The 17,676-nt window shown below is 28.4% G+C and overlaps 1 protein-coding gene across 1 annotated transcript in view; it reads right to left on the reverse strand.

Moving 5' to 3' along the window:
• Positions 1 to 17,676, reverse strand: part of LOC132952561 (cubilin homolog) — a 31,072-nt gene that overhangs the window by 3,565 nt on the left and 9,831 nt on the right. Inside the window, exons 27-53 of the mRNA XM_061024884.1 lie at positions 17,298 to 17,660; positions 17,073 to 17,241; positions 14,612 to 14,949; positions 14,137 to 14,539; positions 13,735 to 14,067; positions 13,507 to 13,676; positions 13,216 to 13,435; positions 12,880 to 13,104; positions 12,444 to 12,602; positions 12,179 to 12,366; positions 11,979 to 12,107; positions 9,665 to 9,864; positions 9,250 to 9,428; positions 8,222 to 8,476; positions 7,649 to 7,813; positions 6,902 to 7,107; positions 6,215 to 6,389; positions 4,744 to 4,929; positions 4,564 to 4,658; positions 4,313 to 4,492; positions 3,279 to 3,686; positions 3,009 to 3,152; positions 2,760 to 2,922; positions 1,835 to 2,032; positions 800 to 941; positions 477 to 733; positions 82 to 305 (exon numbers count right to left, since the gene is read on the reverse strand). Coding sequence (XP_060880867.1) covers positions 82 to 305; positions 477 to 733; positions 800 to 941; positions 1,835 to 2,032; positions 2,760 to 2,922; positions 3,009 to 3,152; positions 3,279 to 3,686; positions 4,313 to 4,492; positions 4,564 to 4,658; positions 4,744 to 4,929; positions 6,215 to 6,389; positions 6,902 to 7,107; positions 7,649 to 7,813; positions 8,222 to 8,476; positions 9,250 to 9,428; positions 9,665 to 9,864; positions 11,979 to 12,107; positions 12,179 to 12,366; positions 12,444 to 12,602; positions 12,880 to 13,104; positions 13,216 to 13,435; positions 13,507 to 13,676; positions 13,735 to 14,067; positions 14,137 to 14,539; positions 14,612 to 14,949; positions 17,073 to 17,241; positions 17,298 to 17,660 — 5,874 coding nt within the window. The remainder of the gene's footprint in view (positions 1 to 81; positions 306 to 476; positions 734 to 799; positions 942 to 1,834; positions 2,033 to 2,759; positions 2,923 to 3,008; positions 3,153 to 3,278; positions 3,687 to 4,312; positions 4,493 to 4,563; positions 4,659 to 4,743; positions 4,930 to 6,214; positions 6,390 to 6,901; positions 7,108 to 7,648; positions 7,814 to 8,221; positions 8,477 to 9,249; positions 9,429 to 9,664; positions 9,865 to 11,978; positions 12,108 to 12,178; positions 12,367 to 12,443; positions 12,603 to 12,879; positions 13,105 to 13,215; positions 13,436 to 13,506; positions 13,677 to 13,734; positions 14,068 to 14,136; positions 14,540 to 14,611; positions 14,950 to 17,072; positions 17,242 to 17,297; positions 17,661 to 17,676) is intronic.

A 17,676-nucleotide genomic window follows, 5' to 3' on the forward strand; every position in this document is an offset into this window, starting at 1 on the left:
TATGACATATCCCCGGCCTAGGATACTCACTAAGAGCGAGTTACCCCAGCTAGTTAATAAAACATAAATATGATTCCTAACCTGCAAAGAACTACATCTACAGTCTGTTGTGTTTAAAGAGCATTTTGGAGTTTCTGTGTAAGTGACCAATTGCATCTGTGCGACGTATGACTGCTCCAATAGTATTAACCATCCACAATTCAAATAAGTTTTTGCTGACATAATCTTCGGTACTTTTAGTGTATATCCGGGTATAATATTTGATTGGTTCAACCTGATAGTACCTCCACAACCTTTAGCTTCACCTAAAAGATAAATAAAATAAAATAAATTTTAACACATAGGACATAGGTATATATGTTTTTGGCTATGTACAACTTTTTTCCTGACCTATAAACCATACTAAACGTATGTACAAATATAAATAAATGTTCGTTTCAATTGAATCATAAAAACCTAAAATATTTAATATTTACCATAAGTAAATGAAATTTCACCAACAAAACCTTCTTCATGTATTGAAGCATCAGTAACAAAATTGACATACATAATATTTGTTTTAGACTTAATTTCTGGTAGACTGTCATCTAAAATTCCACAAAATTTCCCTAGGCCTCGATTATTGTTAGTCTTTAAATCAGACTCGTCAAAAACATTGACATAATCGTCAGGGCATCTTTCTTCTTCGGGAGCTTCATCATCATAATCTGATTCTAGACGGAATTTAGTAAAACTGTAAAAAAAACACACATTCCATAACTGTATCAATTAAAAAAACCAATTGTATATTTATACATACACAAGCTGTACAATTTGTTCTGGTGGAGCTCGAATAATCCATGTGCAGTTTGAATTACGTGGGTATCCAAAACCACCATACAATTTATCAAAACTAATTGGGGATTTAAGTGTTCCCGGAGTAGTAATTTCATTTCCACATTCTGTGAATAATAAATAAATGTATTAATAAAATTCAGATAATAAAAATGTTCATTAATTGTTTTTATAAACATAAATATAATAAATAATAAATAAATGAAATATTGAAAATATCAGACGTTCTCACAAATTCGATAATATTGAAGAAAGATAATAATATGTTGAAGGTAATAATAATTTTGTCAATTGGACACGAATATCAACAGATTTTTAAAAATTAAATATAAAAGTGTAACATAAAATATTGTTTCTTAATTCTTTATCATAATTTTATTTTAGTAATTGTCAATGAAATACGTAATAATCAATAATCAAAAATACTTGGCTAAAATATGTCCGGTTAAAAAAAAAGAACATGTAAAAATATTTGTCAATATTTATTTATAAGGTATACTTATATTAAATTGAACCGTTTACATTTATTAAAACCCAAAAAGGCGTAAAATAATGGCAAATAATGGTTTTCTATATAGTAACGATGCGCGAATACTTCCGAATCAAAATTCCGTAGGTACAGCGTTGTATTGAATATAATGTAATAACTAATAACCTTGTCACACAACAATGAACTATGAAATAAGTAAGTACAACTTAACATTTGTAACTCCACGTAATTCATAATTCAATATAAATTGATCATTATTTTGTTTTTAACCGGATGTTTATTAATTATGGTACAGGATATTTTGTCACCAGGTTATACATCCAGGATCAATTATTATCGCCGTATATCATATTTACTAGGATCAAGAACATGCGCACCAAAATAGATATTCCTATATTTAGAGCTAAATAGCTTCGATATTTTTTAAATAATAATATGTTTACAATTAAGACATTATTTATTGCAATAATCAAGTGTCCAAAATGTAATTTTAGTTGGTCCATCATTTACCTTGAAATTCGTAATTTATTTCGAATCCTTTTTTTCCTACAGAATTGTCCGACATAAATATCATCATGACACTATTCACAAACGTAAATGTGTTTGGTGCATGATCTCCACAATAGGTTCCAATGACATGTTTCGATTGGTCATCAAATGTACCTATCTTGTCATATATTGTTAGATTGTCGTAACGGCATTTAGAACCTAGATTGCAAAACGATTAATCATTCAGTATTGTTCGTGTAACATACAAATTTAATATTAAAACAATGGCTAAAATTTATGAAAAATATCTAATAGGAAGGTATATCAATCAGCTACTTTAGGGGTAGTTTTTCTTACGTAGGTAAGTACTAACGTTTTTATAACGATATAGATGTCCAGTTGAATATGTTGATTCACAGTTTAAATATTAAATTATTGAACTATATATTTATTTTTTACTTAAATGTTGAAAGTAAAAAAAATACTAAGTTATAATTAAATTTAAAAAGCAAACATAATATTTTCTATCAAATACTTTAAATATTTATCTACTATTAAATATTTTATTATACGTCATGCAACCAATTATAATTTCATATTATGTACAGATACAGTAAATACGAGCTTAATGAAATAATGGATTATATCCGATTTTCTATCACGATAATATAATTTGGACGCAAAATTACATAGTTAAAAGTTTTTTAATAGTTTGAATGTACTGTACGGTTTCTTTGAAATAATAATAGTTTGGATAATATCAGAAGCATAAAAATTATGATTTGCAAACTATTTAATTTAAAAACTAAAATTGATTAATATCGCAAGTTAGTTATATAAGTATAAAGTGGGCGTTGCTTATCCCTTATAGTTTCTGAATTCAAATTAGTTTATATTTTAATAAGGAATTAATTTTCTAACAAAAATGTAGGTTTAAGACGCCTACCTTCTAAATTGAATGATTTAAAAGTCAGTTCTATATTTTCTCCCGGTGATAAAATTGTAAAGTTGCATTTCACATTCTTTGGATACTCTGCAGGATAGTTCGGTGAAAATATTTTTCCAGATTTTTTAGTAAAAATACCACCACAAACACTCTTCCACTCGGCCTAAAAAACAATTTATTATACGTTTATAAAATGTTTTTTAAAATCAATATAAATACCTTAAAATTACCTTAAAACCTAAACATTACCTTAAAACCTTCACCTTGTATATCACCGTCAGTTCTTATACGAACTTTAAGCTTTGTTTCCGACGATTTGAATGTAGGAGGAATTTCACGACCACACAATCGGTTTCCTAGTGGCTCCCAGTTATCATTGACAAAATCGAAAACCTATTAGACCAAAAAAAAAAAACTTATTCAAAAGTTACAATACTTTTATTCAACGATTATAATATAATTATGTTGTACTTAAAATTATATTTACTATCGGTATTAAGAAATGTAATAGTGTCTTACCTGTACATAGTCTTTAGTACAGTTTACACTTTGTTCCAGATTAAATCGTTCAACGAATTGCAAGCTGACCTTGTTGCTGGGTAATACTCCTATTGTCCACTCACATTCTTCATTGTTCGGATATAAGTTTGGATAATTTTTGGTAGATATCCTACCGTTTTCATTTATATAAATATTTCCGCATCCACTCTGTGAGGATTCCAAAGTTATATTGAACCCTTTGCTGTTATTCTTTCCAGTCTCAGATGAAAATACTATCCATAGCTCATTTGAAGTAGTTACTAAATTCTGCGGCAAAATGTTACCACAATATTTACCCAATACAGGACTTTCAGGACTAGGTCCATCGTGTATTATCACATGATTGTTATCGCACGATGAATCAAGGTCAATATCATTGAAACGTATCTAAAAATATATTATAAACCATCATAGAAATAGAATCATACGTTAAGTTCATAAAAATGTCTATTTATCATAATATTTTTACAATGAACATTTAAAAACAAATTAAACAATTTCTGGTTATGTTAAATTTGTATAGGTATCTAATATTCACTATTTACAAATTGTCATATTTTGGGAAATTAATTATTGTTTTTAACTTATATATTATGTATTTTAGTTGGATATAAAATTTTTTCCTGACAGTTAGAGTTTCAAGTTTCAAGGCATCCAAACAAAGAAATAAAAGTAAAATATATTTTTTTTTATAAAATTGAATGTATAATATTTTTGATTATTCAAATAACAACGAATATTAAAAACATATAATGTATGATTCAACGTTATTCCACGCTGTAAAAAAATAACGATATACTAGATTTAGAAATTATTTTTCATTGAATAAATTAAATGTTATAATAAGCATCAGAATATCAAATAATAAGTACAGAGATCTGACGTTGGACTCTTATATATGTATAACAATAATAAATTATTCTTCATATTTTAAAATAAATTGCATAAAAAAATATTAGTTAAAGCTCTTTATTATTTTGTAAAACAAATCACTTCACTGCTCCAATACTTACATTAACATTTTCACCCTCAGGAAGTACTACCGACCAAGCGCAGTTTGTATTTTCCTTATAGTTATTAGGATAATTTGGACTTGTAATGGTAATTATCTGTCCACGTAGTACTCCACCACACATATTAATATAATAATTAAGACTTGCTGTGAAATTAAGTGATTTTTTTTCGGCGCTTAACTAAAATATGTTAAAAAAAGTTTTTTAATTTAATCAAATGTCGTGTAAAACATTAATTTTTAAACTCTTACCAAAAGTTTAGTCATTGGTAACGGACTTATAATAATAAATTTATCGTTCTTATTTGAATTTGGACAGTACTTTTTCAACATTATATTTCCATCCTCTAAATAAATAATATTTAATTAATAATATTGTTTGTAAAATTTCCGATGGGTTACAAAAATAAAATACAATAGATATGTATTTACCATTGGCAGCTAATAAAGTAGAATCATAAGGACAGTTAGTTTTAGTTTGATTAATTTTGAAATCTGCTTCTATTACAATAGATCCATTCGTGTTAGTCAAGTCCCATTGACAATGAAAGTCGGTTATATTTCTAATGGGCAATTCAATTTTACCATTGATACTAGCATCTATTACTCCTCCACAAACTATAATAAATATATAAACGATAATTTACAGTAAATAAATAAAACACAAAATTGATTGGTTATTAATTCTAGTTATGAATGTATCATTATGCTTTTTTCAAACACTTTTTATAGCCATTAAGGTAAGGTACTTTAAAACCAAACTTAACATGGTATTTTATAGGTCATACTCGGAATCGTCCATTGTTTTCAAAAGTTTCTATGAAAACTATACATATTTAGAAGTTATTTTATTTTCAATAAGATACAGGTCTGGGCCCTAAACAATTGAGATATATAATAGATATTAGCAATAAATTAAATAATTAGTAGTAACAATTATAATACAATTATCAATCCACCAATAATAACAAAAGGTAATAATGTTTCAAATAATATTAGCAAAGACCCAGTTGAACCATTTTTTAAGGATAATTGAAGGTGAGGTTACAATACGGACAAGCTTGTAATCATGTGGAGGTCAGGGTACATTCAGTAAAAAAGCAGCAAATGATAGAAATTTCCGTTGAACCCTTTCTATATCATTAAAGCGTCTATAGATCCATATGTATACATATTATGTTATGTATTATGTTCATATTACACTCGATACATTTTACAGTAAATTTATATTAGGTATTAGTTACTTTGTATAAAAATATCGTTTAATAATAATTTAAAATAATAATTACCTATATTATATATACTATATAAATGCTTGAACTAATTTTAAGAGGATGTCAGTCCACTATTTGTTTTTTCTCTCTGGCCCACGCGCAATATAGACAAAACGCATTAACGCAAAATCATTTTTTCCTTTGTTTTTAAATAATCTTAGAGTAAAATTACTCATTACAAAAGAGATAGAAGATAATTGAGGGAATGACATATCGGTTTTATATTTTATTGTCATTTGACTATGTATTCGACTTACAAAATAAACAAAAAAATTTTGTAATTTTAAATGAGGTTTAAATTGTTTTAGACAAATCGATATGTCATTCCCTCAAAAATATTATTTTCTATCTTTTTTTTATAGGTGATTTTACTCTAAGATTACTTAAAAACATAGAAAAAATGATTTTGCGTAAATGCGTTTTGTCTATGTTGCGCGTAAACCAGAGCGAGAAAACAAATAGTGCGCTGATATCCTCTTAAAAATATTAATTGGATTTATTTATATCACGGTATTTTCACTTTTAAAGTAGGTACTAATTGTTACAATTGACTTACAATTATACCTACTGGAACACGGATAACTCAACATACATATTATGCATAACAATTTATTTTAATGATTACTTACTGGAAGGTTTGTTCGACGAGAATTTCAGTTGAAACCCAGTTTGACTACCACTTATATAAAGATAGTGAAGTTCCATTTCATTAGATGTTGATTCATAAATATAGTTCATTGTTGAAGGATTAATAACAGGATCAACGCACATTGAGGTACCAAAGGTATCGGCACCTTGTAAAACCTTTAATTATATCAAATACAATATAAATTAGTGCGGTGTACTGATGTTACCAAGTGTTGAATAGAGTAATTATTTATTAGCAATTTGGTTAAAAATAATAATTACTAATTAGTTTAAATATTCTAAATCTACTCCAAATGCATTTCTTAGACTGGTAGGTAAGAATATTCGAATAACATTTTCGATAATTTTTAAAAAAACTTTTACAAAATTGATGTTACTTATATTTTTATACTAATAAATATTATACATTTTCTCTAGAAATTTCGATAAAAATATTAAATTACCATTAAAACAAAAATATTGAATTGTATCAACATTCAACATAATATAAAACTATTGGTATTTATACATTATCTGAATCTACAAATATAATGTATTATGTTATATCACTATTTATGCTTTCATATTTTTAATTTAAGTAACTAGATACATAATAGGTACATATAAGAAAAACCTTAAATTTTTAATTACAATGATAGTTTGATTATAAACTAGGATTTTACACTTACTACAAATTTTTCTTTTGCGGAATTTTCCATTAATAAATAACTATCACAAGTTTGAACGATCGATTTTCCTTTGATCATTTCAACAGTAATCATACGTCCTCTCGGTACGGTTATTTTATATGAACAGTATACCCGTCCATTATTTAAACTGGAATGCCGAGGAGTACTTATTTCACCACTCTCGACATTGTAAATTTGACTGCAACCTATTAAAAATAAAACATTGTTATAGAACAAGTTAAATTAATGATAACTCAATTATAAATTAATACTTGAAATTAACTATTTATAAAACATCAAAATTGAATGCGGGAATTATAATAATAATAATAATAATATAATACATTATTATTAAATACCCAATAACTGTATTACTTTCATTAATAGAATTTTTTTTTTTATTGATCCTTAAGCCCGGCATCTATGGTCATTAGCTGTTTGTAGGGTTGTATTGTGGAGGTGGTAGGGTTTGGAACGGTGAGTTTTTACATGCGAGTGTTTGTGTTTAGAAGATTTTTTAAGTAGGCACCCGTAGGTATCTGCCATGCCCGGGTGGGGGATGGCGGCCTTTCTCTCCGGACACCGTGACTGTCCGAAGAAAAATGCCACCCGTAGCCGGGATCGAACCGCCGTCGGTTCGCGTCGCAACCGACGCCTCAGTCCGCTCGGCTACTCCGTCCCGCTTAATAGAATTGAAATGCATTTTATCGTTAATTATCACAATATGTATGAGATTTGATAACTTACTATTATACTCAGTATCATAAGTCAATAAAAACTTTGCATCAGTATTTTTCGAATAAAAAGGCCCATTTCTAAAGTGTGATTTGAATTTAATCACCAATTCCTGACCAGATGATTTGATGGGGTTCGGTGGTAAATTTGAACCAAAAATCGTTAGTAACAATACCCCTGAAAAATAAAACATCATATAATAATTATTGTAAATGTTTATATTAATATATATATAGCAGCTGACGGTGGAAATGTCACAATTAATGATAATTTTCTATTTGGTATAAAAAGGGGACTACTAAAGATCAAACGATGAAAACTAAGAATTGTAATTTCGCCCTTTAATTATTATACATTATGGTGTGCACAAGAGTAATAATAATACGATTTTCGCATTTAACCGAAATGTTGTCAACTGATAATATCCGGTTTTCAGCTTGATTTGTCATACTACCGTGTACTTATTACCTAGTTATTTTGTTATAATTAAATATAGAAAAGAAAAAATGTAGGGCATTCAAATTTTTCCGACACATTCGTTGCTCAATGCTGGAGTAAAAACATAGATGAAGGAACAGTATTAACTGGTATTGTTGAGTGGGTCTACGTCATATATGGACAGCGTGTCATCGTATGTATCGTTGTTGTGCCAAACATCCGGTACTACTCCAATGCTGGGATACCGCCGTTTCAAGCTCACCACATCGAAATTCAATACGATACGGTGTTTGAAGTCGACGATAATTCGGTATTCGCAATCCATATTCGACTCGTACGAACCAGGATACTTAGGTGACGATATTGCGCCTCGGAGTGATCGTCGAATACCACCACATTTCGCTGTAAAAAATAAATAATTATATTTTACCACATTAGAATAACCAATAATATTATTACATCACTTAATACGATTGTAAATATAGAACATTCAAATGGAAAAATTAAATTAAAGTGAAACGTCTTTAGACATATTTTGATTTCGACCGCAATAATATCAATGTTCTTTTAAAGTTATAATAAAATAAATGCCATAGCATTCAAAACATGTTACACTACAGTGGGTAGTTTTTTAGTTTACATACCTATCAATTAATATATAAAGTCCAATTTAAAATTAGTATTGATATAATACCTTACACATATAATATGTGCAGATGTGCTGGATATTTTAATTTGTATCTTGAAAAAAGAAGTATGGAACTACGAGAGGCATAATTTACATTATGTATTTTTAATGATTAATCCATTCACAGTTCAGTCATTATAGGGCAATAGGGCATAGATATAAAATACACATACATATTACCCTTATCTAATCATAGAATCATCTAGCACATAAAATATTTAGTGTGTTTGTTCGTTCTATATAGTTACGCAAATACTGGAATTATTCAATTATGTCACTGTTATTTCCTCTAAAATAAATCTTCAACTTGACAATAAGACTAAGTATAGTCAGATATTTTACGTTAAAACCACATATTGTAAAACACCTATTGGTTTATTAAATACTTCTGAAGCAAGTGTTCCATTTAACCATACCCTCACCTTAACAAGAGTTGGCACAGCCATAATATAGGTAATGAATTTAAATACATTATAAGAGTTAATACCTATAGTGACATTCAATTTAAAACCATTGTTTGGTACACTTAAATCCGTGAAATACTTTATGAACAAAAAGTTCTCTGTTGTTTCAATATCTTGAACTGGATTATTCCCACAAATATGCTTTAATAATTTTGAAAATCGAGCGGCACCGTCTCTAAATTCGATATATTCCTTTTCACACCTAAAGTTATAGATAAAATATTAATCACTGTAGCATTAAATTGTTCACAGAAACAATGCATTTGTTTTCGTATGCGTATACAATTTAGCATTATGCAATTATACAAGCGTCGTACGATTGATAGGTACCTATATTATATTAAATGTGGTTAGAGAACAACATTTTAAATAGTCACAATAATTTGTATCATATAAATCTACATAATATCTTATACAATAAATATTAACTTGACTTACGTTTGATCCAAAACTAAGTCTTCTATGGTTACAGATATTTGTTCTCCAGCAGTTGCTACTACCGTCCAAATACATTCTGTGTGTGCTGGAGGTATATTTGGATATGAAGGAGATGTTATTTGGGTGATGTTGTATACATCATTCAAATAAATTTGTCCTCCACAGTTTACTGATTTTTCTTCAAACGCTATTTTTACGACCTAAATTTAAGGCTCTCATTACTCATTAGGTACATTATAATTTTGTCTTTCTAAATTGTAGTGTTTTTTTTTATTATTATTCATATTAAGGCGCCCGGTGCCGATACCATTTTGTCCTCAAAAATACACTCTGCGGGAATAACGATACTGCCTTTTAGAATCAACCTAATTTCATATTTTTTTTTTTTAATTGCTAGATGGAAATATTCTACAGCCCGCATCGATCTCTGTTTTTCAATATTTTATTCTCAAACTTTATACCTAATATGTCTAAAAAAATACAAGATAAAATTTTTTTACACATTTTTTAATACAATTATTTGAAATAAAATGCAAAATCAGAGACCGGTGCGAGCTGAAGGAAATCTTCTTCTTTCAGATAAAAAATAATCATCAAAATCCGACAATTCTACAAAGCTTGATAGTTATTCCTGTAAAGTCATTTTTGCGATATAATACACCCTATCGACCCCCCCCCCCCCCTAAATAGGTATCGGCTAGTAGATTAGTGAAAAAGTCTTATAATTGAGGTGGCAACAAAAAAATAAAATTTAATTTTCAAATTTTATAGAATTGTGAAAAATTTGAAAAACTGGCACTGGGACCCTTAAGCATTTTAAATAAATAAATTTGACTGTTTAAATAAACAGCCTTTCAAAGATATAAAATCGTACAGAAATATACTTATAATTATACTAAAAAAATCCCTCATTTGACTCATTTTTTTTCTGTTGGTTATAGTCCAAATAAGGATTTTGTTTTTATTTGGTTATATTTTTGGTTTATATTTGGTCACAATATATTTTATCCTCGTAGTAATCTATACAGGTATAATATAATCAAACGAAGAGTGGCCACATCTTTTTTTACTTAAGCCGGGACAAACATTTATCGTATAATTTTGATGGGAAAAATCGTACCACTCCTCCACGGCCAACCACCAGTTTTAACACACGATTTTTATGGAACTAGAATACCACTCATAGTGATCAGCACTCTACATTTGTAAGGCAAAAACAAACTCAACGTTACAAATCAAAATCAGTGACTGACAGAATAATCAAATTAGCGATAAGTGATAACAAAAAATTTGTGCGAAACAGGAAAACACAATGGCCATTTATTATTCATCAATAATATTATTGTCGTCACCAAGTCCGGAAAATTCTCTACATTGCATAAGTGCATGCATATTTTCGATTTTTTATAACATTAAGTCATAAACACAACAGTTATTACTATTAAATCTTTTCTTTTTTTCTATTTTTTTTTAAATGTTGAACACCATTATATCGAATATTACAACGAATTGGACAAAGTTTGAAACATTTAATAGTTGGATTTCTTACGGACAACGTAGTGCACGAAGGTCAGCTAGTAATAATGTATAAAGTGGTAATTATGTATTTAATAATAATATTAACGGGCGTGAGTCCAGTATAATATATTGTATAGATTGATAGTGAAAATGCATGAAAATAATTTTACGATATTAAAAATTAAGCTAGATGAGAAATGACGGGTTTTCATTGGCGAGTCAAATCGTCCGCGGATGAGAAGATCGTTTATTAAATAATTGGTTGAGCAGTATGGTGAAATACAAGAATTATTTCCAGTGTTTCAAATTGGAACTTGTAAGTTTGTTAGAATAAGAAGATATTAAAGAGAACCAGAAAAAAGTTTTTGAAGAATGGAAATATGATGAGAGTAACGACGTTCATCTTAAGAGGGGGGACTTAGCTGATAACAAAGGATGAGAGTATAGTCATGTGACGAGCTGTTTTTATTAAAAGTATATTAACAAAACTTTGAAATCTGTGTTACAAAGCGTTACGAGTTTTTTACTGGTGTTCACAGTCTGCATATCCCATACGTCAACCTTGCCATACTCAACAATAGGTCGAACAAGAGTACAGAAAATGCATTTTTGTGAGTTGGAGAGTTGAAATTCCCCAGCTATTCTATTAATAAAACGTAAGACTTTAAGCGTTTTGCACGTAATGTTATCGATGTGAGCCAGATGACAAATAGATGTAGTTAATGTAATAGTTAATATTTATGTCGAAAGAAAGAATGTTAATATTATGTCTGAAACGAATAAAAATTGTACTTACGTCATGTACCGTTATACTGACTCCAACTTGTAATTTATTATCAGTCGTAGACAATGTTTCTATATTAGTAGTGTTACAGTATTTACCTTGGCCAAGGAGAGGTGAATCTTCATAAAAACCATTTTTTAACTAAAATAAAGTACATAGTTATAATTTGTAATAATAATTATGCGCTATCCAGTTTATATACGTCTACTTACCAAAACATAATTGTCTGCACATGAAAGCAATTGCATGGTAATAAATTTAACTGAAATAGTTCTTCCTGGACGTACAGTAACATTCCAAGAGCAACGAAGTAAATACGAGTGCGGTGAGTCTAAGAGTTGACTAGTAAAATTAGATAAATGAATTACTCCTGTTGGTCCGCGTAATTCACCTCCACATTCTATAATATCACATAGGATTTATGAATATTAATTTGCATAAATAGGTGACATAGATGATTTAATTCATTCTACATACTTAATTTTGCTTGAACTTTAAATCCCGTACCATTCAATGACTTGTTTGAAATGAAAGTTACTATAACTTTATTCTTACCGACTATTTTTTTATCATTAATTTGATTTGTGTTTTTATACACTTTCTTCAACAATATAGTATTTGCGGTATCAGGGTCAACTAAAATATAATTAAAATGTATAAATTATTAATAAAAAAAAATTGTACAGCAGGTTTTTTCATATTATTTGAATACCTTTTTTTAAATTAATATAATTTATTGGTAAAATATAAATTTCATAACTATTATAGAATAAATTAAAAAATTTTTAGTTTTATATTAAAACAATAGTAACATGAACTTAAGAGACCAAAAAAATTATTACGAAATATTGAATATTTCAGTTAAAATAATACAGTTATCTTAATATGTTAAGTCGAAGATGATTTTTATTACCTGTTTCGATGTTAAAGTAATCTCTATAATAAAGATCCGAAGATGAATGAATGGGGTACAGATCTACGTCCAGAATCTCAATTTCTATATGGTAGTGTGGTTCCGAATGAATTGTCCAAGTTACATTCAGATTATTTTCGTATCCGTAAGGATAACCAGGACTTGTAATTACCACACTTGTATTGGAGCTTGGTGATAAAAAATAATCATAACTCGATTTGTTAACTGAAAATTTGTAAAGTAAATTTTAATTCGATTTTTTTTTTTTTTTAATAGATAGAAAATAACAATATTATTGTTATGTATCATTATTAAAGTTATAATTAAAATATTTACTTTTAACATCATTCACGAAGAATGGTTTTTTATAAAATTCCACATCCACATTTGTCCATGACAGTAAAAAGTGTATACCTCCAACCTGTCTACTACCAGCTGTCAATTTTATGAATACAGTATTGTCAGTTGATATTATAGTTTCATTAAATACTGTATTAAAATTTGTATAGCTTAGTTCATACAAAATTAATGAGTTTACATTACTTCCGTCATAAATCTTCGTGCAAATAAATAAAATTGATTACAATATACTATTAGTTAGATAAAAATGTTAAAACTATATTTTACTTTTAAACTATGAATTTTTGAGGTAGTCATAAACTCTTTTATTACAATTTGAACTTGTTTTTTTTGGTCTACAGTTATTGTCCATGAATAATCTTCACTATCTCTGTATGGTTTCGGATACATTGGACTAGAGATTTCTCCAGATTGTTTTGTCAGCTCAATTTCAGATGCTAAAATGTATATAAATATTATTTAACTATTAATTTATTGTAATAATAATAATCTTACCATATTTAAAATCTGCAGTAAATCCTTTAGCTGAGCCATCCGAATTGGAACGAAATTTGACCCAAAGTGTCGAACTTGAAGTAACATTAGATGGAAAATTTGGTCCACAAAAAATACCTAAGACTGGACCGATAGAATCCCCTTCTCTAACTTCTACATAATCTTCATTGCAAAACTCGTCTTCTTCTAATTCAAAAGCAATGAAATTCAAAGACACAAGATTTCCTACGGAGGACTTTAATATCCAAACACATTCTGAATCTCTAAAATAATTATTTGGATAGTTGGGGGAAGAAATCGTTCCTCTTGTCGAATCATAAGTTCCACCACATGCTAATTAAAACAAAACAATATATTACGAGAATGATAACATCGTGTAAGTTATATCATATGTTTACTGACCTACTGATCTTACAGAATACAGAGCTGTAAATGAATCCAACGCACCAGAGTTATCTGTGAACTCTATACGCATAGCCGGTCCATTACTGACAATAGGTGGTGGTATTGGATTTGATTTACAAAACTTTAATATTTCAGGTGCATCAGAATCCGGGCCATCCAAAATTCGAAATATTGTATGAAATAAACCACCAGAACACTGGACATTAGTATTATTTGTGGTCGCCACTACACTATTTTCTAAAGGATGCACTATATCAATACGCGTAAAAGTTAATGTGACTTTTGACTGAAGAGTATCAGATATAATAGTCCAAGTACAGTTCTCGTTTAAACTATTCGTCAAAGATGGGTTATTTGTGATAATCCCCGAAGTATTTGTTATTAATTTTGCACCACAAGCCTGAAAAAATAAAAATAAAATAGAATTGTAGGAGCCTTACCTACATACGCACATTAAAGCTAATAATATTACCGTCGAATATATTGCTTTAAACCCTTTCGATCGTAAGTCATGATTGCCTACTTCAAAGGATACCATTAGTCTATTAGATGAAGATATGACCGGTGGTGGTATGCTATTTCCAGAGTGGTTAAGGAGTAGTTTTCCATGGATATCGCCGTCATAAACTAAAACTCTATCTCTGTTTTGTGCTGGAAAACTTCGAGTACTGAAGTCAACGAATGTAAGGTTAACTAAATGAGTTTCTGCTATTTCAATATACCACATGCAAGAACTGTTTGAATCATAATTTTTGGGATAATTACTGGTATGGATAACTCCTTGAGGAGCAGTAAACCTTCCACCACATTCTATAATAGTAAAAATAAATGTTTTATTAAAACAAGCGTTTTATTTTTTGTTTTGAATTTTTTTACTTTGTATTTTACTAATTATAAACATTTAAACCTACCAAATATTGGAATTTATTAGTGATTTTCATTTTTCATTATAGGAAGTATAATAAGGAAATAAAAATACGTTTTATATAAATGTTGTACATTTCAAGGTATTTACTTAAAAAATAAATAATTTATAAATAAGACTTCTTAAAAATTGTTCTACACCTAATAAACATACTTCAATAAAACTTTGCATAGAATTTATACACTATACCATTCTTAATTTATTGTTAAAACTGATAATGTTCCTTTATCAACAGTCAAGATTTGCAAATATTTATTTTTACTTCGATTGTAAACAAGATCAAATTAACAATATTTATGCTTAGTTTTATTTATAAATCAAATATATAATATTATGAAATATTTTTATCTAAGTATTAAATAATTTTATCAATTTATTCAGAAAAACTTGTGGAATAATTACGTCGCCAGTTTTGTGGCAAATTATATTTTGGCAAGGAGAGTGAAAGAAAGATAATCTATATCTTATATCATATTATAAAAATGAAATCACTCGAGAAAAGCTAGACCGATTTGGCTCATTTTTGTTTTTAAATGTTCGTAATAGTCCGAATGAGATTTAACGGAAAAATTGGATAAATTACCCGGAAGAGGTACTTAGACAAGAATTTTAAGTTTCACAATGGAAATCAAACCTTTATTTTGTAATTGTTTGACACTGGTTACATCTTACAGGTCATAAAATTATAATGATAGAGATAGTAAGTAAAAATCAGTATATTTATTTTTATTTTTTTATAAAATATGATCACTATTGGTTATTCGGGCAGATGAGGTAAAACATGCAACAAATCGTCACCTTTATGGCCTCGAATAAAGAAATTAGGTATATCTTAAAACAAATATGAGGGTTGAATGTATGTTTTGTAGCTTAAGTATTTATTCAAAAACTACATGACCAATTTTGAGAAAATTTCAAATTGTTCATAGATTAATCAGGCAAGTTTATAGAGTGTAGTTTGAACCACTTTTGGTTTATACCAAATACTCATCATACGAATTGTTTATCTCGGTCGAATTAGTTCACACATCGAAGTACACCGACGCCGATTTGCTCGTGAAATGAGGTACACTAAAATCAAGATATCTAACCTTTATAACGCTATACTATTTATATGTTTTCATTCTTTCAAGGGCAAAGTCGGATTATACGGCTAAAAATGAATGTTGATTTATCCAAAGTAATAAACTCAAAAACTACTGTACCGTTTTCAATAAAAGCTATATCAATAGTGACTCAAAGAGTGTTTATAGCTTATTTTTCAGTCACATATATTTTTTTGAGCTAACGAATTTTTGATTTATTTATGCCGTTGGTTATATTTTATATTACTATTATAATTTTAGAAATATGGCATTTTAAATTTTCACGATAATTAAAATATCTCTATAATTTTTTTTTATTTTCACACTATAATATTGCCAGAAAATTAAAAATAAGTGAAATCATCTTAATATTATAGAATATAGATGGCTGATAATATAACTATCAAAGAACAGAAATTGTAATTTTATCGAAGTGACCGTAGTTACAGATTTATTTACGACTTATAGAAAAGGAAATTATTCAACGTTAATATAACTTTTTAAAGAGAAACTTAGTATGTGGGCGTGCTAAAAAAGCTATATTAACGACAGGTAATTGTTCCTTTCCATAAGTCATAAATCAATCTGTAATTACGGCCTTTTTGATAAAATTACAGTACGCCCACATACTGAAATTGATCTTTAAACACCAATCAGTAATTATGAATATTGTTCTAAACATTTTTTTTAATTGAATTTGAGCTTACATTAAATATATTATACTATAATTGTTGGCAATTATAAATGCTTTCAACAGTTTATTTTGCCACAAAATCTGTGTCCTAATAATAATGAAATATAAATTTAAAAATGTAATTTGTAAATAATAATAAAAAGTTATGATTTATAATTTTTTATTATATTCAAATATACAACTAATGTGGGAGTCTAATATTTTTTAGTTGTAGCAGAACAAAACTTACTCGATAGAAATGTTTTGTAAGTAGCTCTAAATCCTTTCCTCTGTGACTCTGCACTAGAATCAAACTTTACAAAAGCTTCATTTCCACCAGATGTTACAATGATTGGACTGGTTTGTTGATGACATATCCGTAACAATTCTGGACCAGAATCATCGTCTCCGCTGTAAATCTAAAATTAAAATTCAAATATTAACCAAAGTATAATTTAAACATGCTAATACATACAGCTAATGAATCGAGTGCGCAAGATTTTGAAATTTCAAACCAAAAATCTACTATAGTTATCTCTATGATATATCCATAATCAACGACAATATTCCATTCACAAGTTGTACTGGGAGGATAAAATCCAGGATATCCGGGTGATGTAAATTCACCTTCTGGTTGATCCAACATTCCCCCGCAACCATCTACTATCCATTCCAAACGGAAACTATCAATTCTTTCCAAATAGAATAATCTGTTTCGAACGTTATAATTAACTTTAACTATATTTTTAGTTGAAGTTATTATAGATTGATTATATTCCGAAGAATTATGACCCCACAAATATGTATTTATTTCATTTATATTTGCACCTTCCGATATCTATAAATATACGTAA

Source organism: Metopolophium dirhodum, chromosome 9 (genome assembly GCF_019925205.1).
Source record: "Metopolophium dirhodum isolate CAU chromosome 9, ASM1992520v1, whole genome shotgun sequence".
In the NCBI taxonomy this organism is placed as follows: domain Eukaryota; kingdom Metazoa; phylum Arthropoda; class Insecta; order Hemiptera; family Aphididae; genus Metopolophium; species Metopolophium dirhodum.